We start from the raw sequence: 5695 nt of genomic DNA on the forward strand, positions 1-5695 counted from the left end.
TGTGCAATGTACTTCAATGGGCTTGTCCAGTTTATTCTGCACCGCTGTAAAAGAGGGCTTTTTTAAAAAAAATCTGGAAGAGTCCATGCTGGTTGCAGCTCCTTCTTGATTGGTCTTGCCCAGGTCACATGGTGCTTCAAGATGTTGCCCGATCATATCTGGTCCCTAGAATCCCTCGATCCTGCAAAATCAAATTTGGGGACAGAGTGTTATTTTTCAGTGGCATCACTTTGACTTGTTTGGGGGGGGAGAATTAAATAAAAATTAAGAGATATGTGAGGCATTTCTTAATTATTGACAACTGGAAAAAAAAATGGGCTCCAAAGTTTTTGCCCTGCCCCTGCAGGAACATCACCACCATGCACACTTCATCTCCTTTGAGGACGGGAAGAATCTCTGTCTTTCCGTTGAAGATGTTTGATTGGTTGGCTGAGCAGGGATTTGAACATAGCTCCCTTCCCCAAAACAAACTCTGTTTATGCTTTTGTCCCAAAGGTGCTTTTCAAAAGGCAACTGGACTTCCTTGGTTCTGAGTTAGAACTGAAGAAGCTTCTTGGATGAGAAACTAAATTTTTCAAAGAAAAAAAGAAAGTCCAGTTGCCTTTTGGAAAAAGCAAGTTTGGGACAACCATGACCTACATCAGGGGTAGTCAACCTTGGCTCTTTTATGACTCGTGGACTTCAATTCCCAGAATTCCTGAGCCAGCTTAGCTGGCTCAGGAATTCTGGGAGTTGAAGTCCACGAGTCATAAAAGAGCCAAGGTTGACTACCCCTGACCTACATGATTGGGACTCTCCATAGACATTTGTTCATGCCTTTGTGCATTTACAAAGTATTGGAGGAGACAAAAATGGCTGGGGAGGTTCATCTAATACCAAATGGAGGAAGAGTGGAAGGAAAAAGCGGCGGCAGCAGCCATCAGCTACTGAAATCCAAGGTTTAGGAAAAGACGGATAGGAGTGCAGTCATGCCAGAAAGTCTGGTTGTCTCCCTAGTCCATCATCCATTCAGTAGGATTCCCTAGCCCAGTGATGGCGAACCTTTTAGAGACCGAGTGCCCAAACTACAACCCAAAACCCACTTATTTATTGCTGGATGCCAGGTGGGCGTGGCCCACTGGGTGGGTGTGGCCAAGGTGGGCATGGTCACCTTAATGTTGCTCGTGGGGAGGGACGCCTGTGAGGGCTGGGCAGGGTTGGGGGAGATCCAGGGGGTCTCTGGCAGGTGGAACGGTGGGCAGGAGGCTCGTCCTGCGGGGTGAGGTGAGGCAAGCCGAGGCAGGGCAGCAGTGCCATTGTCGCAGGGCAAGGCAAGGCAGGGGCCAGGGCGGCTGCTGCCTGATACCATCGGCTCCCGTACACAGAGGCCAGCGAGCACATGGGAGCGACAGTGTCCGTCAGCAGCCACAGCCTGCTGGCCCTTCGACCAGCACACACTGGGGCTCCACAGCCTGCCGCCAGCAGTTCAGAGAAGCCGCCTCTGAGCTGGATGGACGGCCGGCCGACAGCTCAGGAGGTGATGCAGTGGGTCGTGCCCAGGAAAAGGAGAGCATGCGAGGCCAGGAGGGATGGGACAGGGGGGAGGAAAACCACCTGTGCTGGGATGCATCCGGCCACATGGGACCTCAGGCGGCTGATTGAAGAGGGACGGTTGCCATCTCCGGGGCATGGCACACGTGCCCACAGAGAGGGCTCTGCCTCTGGCATGCATGCCATAGGTTCGCCACTACTGCCTAGCCCAGTGGTTCTCAACCTGTGGGTCGGGACCCCATTTGGGGTCGATTGACCATTTCATGGGGGTCGTCAAGCAAGGCTGTCCGCCATTTTTTTTGTCCATTTTTTTCGTCCACCATTTTTTTCCCCTTTTCCAGCGGGTGCCTTACCTCCCTTGGGCTGGGCCAGCTGGTGGTCGGCCTGCTCCGTCTCTGCCGCTTGCCAGCTACGCCTCGGCCGGCGCAGGGGGCGGAACCACGCATGTGTGGCGCTCCCGGGCAGGGAAAGTCCTCGACTTACGACCGGTTGGGTAGTCCTCGACTTATGACCGGTTTAGTCCTCGACTTACGACCGGTTTAGTCCTCGACTTACGACCGGTTGGGGTCACAGCATTAAAAAGGTTGAGAACCACTGCCCTAGCCTATCATCCATTCAGCCTGCTTACTATTGCCCTGCTCTTCTTCTTCCTGTTCCTCCACTTCAAAGCACAACTTAATTTAGGCACCTGGAAGAAGCAACAGCCTTTAAAGATTCCATTCTCATTGCACATTTGGGCAGATCGTTAATCCCTGGCTAAAAGAATTGAATCCAGGCTTATTCTCTGTTGAGAATCACAGAGTTTTTTCAAAACTCAAAGGAACTTAAAAAGAAGCCAATTTCTTGACTTACTATTGGAGTACAGATAGTCCTTGATTTAATAATCATTCATTTAGTGACCGTTCAAAAGTTAACAACAGCAGTGAAAAAAAGTGGCGTGTGACCAATCAACCATCACATTTACAATGCTTGCAGCGTCCTCGTGATCAAAATTTGGGCACTTGGGCCAATGTTGGCATGTAGTTGCAGCATCCCAGGGTCACGTGATCGCCTTTCGTGACCTTCCCAGCTGACGTCTGACAAGCAAAATCAGTAGGGGAAGCTGGATTGGCTTAACAACGACCATGTGACTTACTTAAGTGATTTGCTTAACAACCGTGGCCAAAAAAAAGGTCATAAAATGGGGTACGAGTCACTTAACCGCCTTGTTTAGCAGTTGAAATTCTGCAGCCAGTTGTGGTCATAGGTCAAGGAGGAACTGTGATTTTGGTTGTTTTCTTTCTTAATGTGGTGGCACTAAACCTGGCTTGTTCACCTCCTAGTTCACAGCTCCCAGCATGGCCAGCGTCTTAGAGCAGCTGAATATTATCAACGGAATCCTCTTCATTCCACTCAGGTAAAGAGCCCGGATGCTCCCGTTGCTTCACTGCAGGCCACACAGCAGGCGCTTTCGGGAACCTTCCAAGAAAGTTTGCAAACTGCATGTAAGGGGTGGAAGTCAGGGACAGGGAGAAATCAGTCTGATGTGGTTTTTTGCACAGGTCTTCAGGGCCTGACATGTTTTTACTGCTCGAATTTTGTTTAAAAGTTTTCCACCTGCTTTTTCAGCTTCTCCTCCAAAAAAAATCCTTTGTCCTGTGTCTCTTTTCATCCTTTGTTCATAACTTGTAAACCACAGTAGACTGCTCCCAGGATGCTGTTGAATTTATCAATTAAAATAAAAGTATTATCTGGGGCAATTTTTTTTTTACTACACATAACTCATTGGCACAAAATTCTGGTGCTAGAGATTGATTTGCCAGCATAATTAACATTTTCATGAGTTTTAACACACACACACACACACATACACACACACACACGATGAATACCGGTAGATTGGGAAGAAGATCATATCTCCACCCCATTTATGTACTGGTTCCTATTTTACCCAGGTTTTGCTAACTTTTAATGCTCTTTGTTTTTTCACGTTTGGACATTTTAATATTTTATATTGCTATTTTTACGATGTAAATTGCCCAGAGTCACTTGTCAATGAGATTGATGGCATATATAAAGAGATATTAGATGGGATGGGATGCGATGCGATGGATTGGGTAGGTAGGTAGGTAGGTAGGTAGGTAGGTAGGTAGGTAGGTAGGTAGATAGATAGATAGATAGATAGATAGATAGATAGATAGATAGATAGATAGATAGATAGATAGATAGATAGATAGATGATAGATAGATAGATAGATAGATAGATAGATAGATAGATAGATAGATAGATAGATAGATAGGTTCTCAACCTATCAGGTTTATCAATCCACCTAGCCCAACACTCTGGAGAAGCCCATCACTCATTTCTTTGAGCAGGAGCTTTTTATTTTATTTTATTTTATTTTATTTATTTATTTATTTATTAAAATTTATTGACTTCCCATCTTAGCATAGCATCTGTTAGCATCCCAGGTTTGGCTTATGGTCATTCACTCACACGCTCTCCACACTTACCCACGTCCTCAACTAGGCTGGGAGGCACTAGCCAGAGAGAAGGAAGCTGCCATGTCTGGATCCAAAGACGACTCAAAGAGTGGATGGACTTCAGGACCCCCTTTTATCCTCCCAAGTCCTTCCTTTGTTGATTCACAAGAGTGATAGCTACTCTTTTGCCTTGTTGATTTACACATCTGCTAGCTGTTGATGGGATTTGGGGAGGGGGTTCCCATGTGCTCAGACCCAGCTTCTTTTTTTTCTGGTTTCAGATTTTTTTTTCTCCTTTGTTTCTTTCTTACCTACTTTGCCTACTTTTCCTGGCTTTTGCCCACCCTGTTTGCGGGTTTCCTTCCTCTTTAGATATGGCAGCTTAGGCCCGGTCTTAACAGGGCCCCAATTGGCCCCCGGGAACCTTCTGTATTTCAAGTTGATGGTCTTCCTGCTCCAAAATGTCCCCTCCGATTCTTGCTTTAAGGCAGTGATGGCGAACCTTTTAGAGACCGAGTGCCCAAATTACAACCCAAAACCCATTTATGCATCGTCGGGTGCCGGGTGGGTGTGACCCATTGGGTGGGCGTGACTGCGGTGGTAACAGCAGACTGGGTGGGATTAAAAAGTTCAATCAATCAATTCCAACTTTGCAAGATCTTTTTTTTTCCCCGCGAGAAGTTGAAATTGACTGATTGATTGAACCTTTTTTTTTGTACACGGCGGCGGAGGCCTAAAGCGAAAAGGTTTATAAAACCCAGCTGAAGGCCTAGGACTGGGACGACGGCGCGCGTGCCCACAGAGAGGGCTCTGAGTGCCGCCTCTGGCACCCGTGCCATAGGTTCACCACCACTGCTTTAAGGAAAGAAGGCAGCCCAGCTTCCCTTTAGTCCACCAAATCGAAAAGTATCCGCCTTCCTTCTGCTATCGCCCCTGAACGGGGTTTCCCACGGAACGAAATAATTCCTTATTTCTCCTCTTTCCACAGCCAAAAAGATTTAGAGAGCCTTAAGGCCGAGGTTCAGAGAAGGCAGCAGTTGCAAGAATCTTTCCGGAGCAGTGATCAGCCCGAGGCGGAAGAGAAAAACCCCAAAGAGGAAGACCGAGGCCAGCCCGTCCGTCCAAACACCCCTTAGAGCTTTAAAGAGCTTTTTAGTTCACTGGTCCTCACAACAAGAATTTGCCCCGGGTGGCTCAGCCTCACTCTGGGACAACTTTGGCAATGTTGTTTGTTTCTGGGGAGGGTTTCGTTTTGTTTTGTTTGTGTTTGATTTGCACTGGTACAATGAATTTTACAATGCAAAAGAACAAAATTTTGAGAAGTGGAGTCTGCCTGTCTAAAGTACCGCCAACTGGCATCTCGGGTGGAGTGGAACAGCAAAGGTCTGTGCCCAAAACGGCCCAAGTAGACATAGACCAAGGATGCCGCATTGAGGTGGGGAGAGGTAGAAGAGGGGCAGGGGATGTACGTTGCGTGTATGTGTGTGCGTGCGTGCGTGTGCGTGTGTATCATCCATCCATTTCTACTGTGTACATAAGAGATTTAATTCCAAGTGAGGGATAATATAATATTTCTCAGGTCATTTTTACGTTGACTTTAAAAAAAAAAGACGTTTAACTTTGCAAAATGACTTTTTTTTTTTGGCCACCACCCCACCACTATGGATTTTAAAGTGTATTTTTTTTTCTTCCCCTCCTTCTT

The 5695-nt window shown here is 47.0% G+C and overlaps 1 protein-coding gene across 1 annotated transcript in view; it reads left to right on the forward strand.

Annotated features, from left to right (window-relative positions):
* Positions 1–5250, forward strand: part of CLUH (clustered mitochondria homolog) — a 93673-nt gene extending 88423 nt beyond the window's left edge. Inside the window, exons 26-27 of the mRNA XM_015824500.2 lie at positions 2853–2926; positions 4982–5250. Of these exons, the coding sequence (XP_015679986.2) occupies positions 2853–2926; positions 4982–5129 (222 nt within the window). The 3' untranslated portion in view covers positions 5130–5250. The remainder of the gene's footprint in view (positions 1–2852; positions 2927–4981) is intronic.
* The last annotated feature ends 445 nt before the right edge of the window (positions 5251–5695 follow it).

This window comes from Protobothrops mucrosquamatus, unplaced genomic scaffold, assembly GCF_001527695.2.
Source record: "Protobothrops mucrosquamatus isolate PMUCROS unplaced genomic scaffold, P.Mucros_1.0 scaffold2259, whole genome shotgun sequence".
In the NCBI taxonomy this organism is placed as follows: Eukaryota; Metazoa; Chordata; class Lepidosauria; order Squamata; family Viperidae; genus Protobothrops; species Protobothrops mucrosquamatus.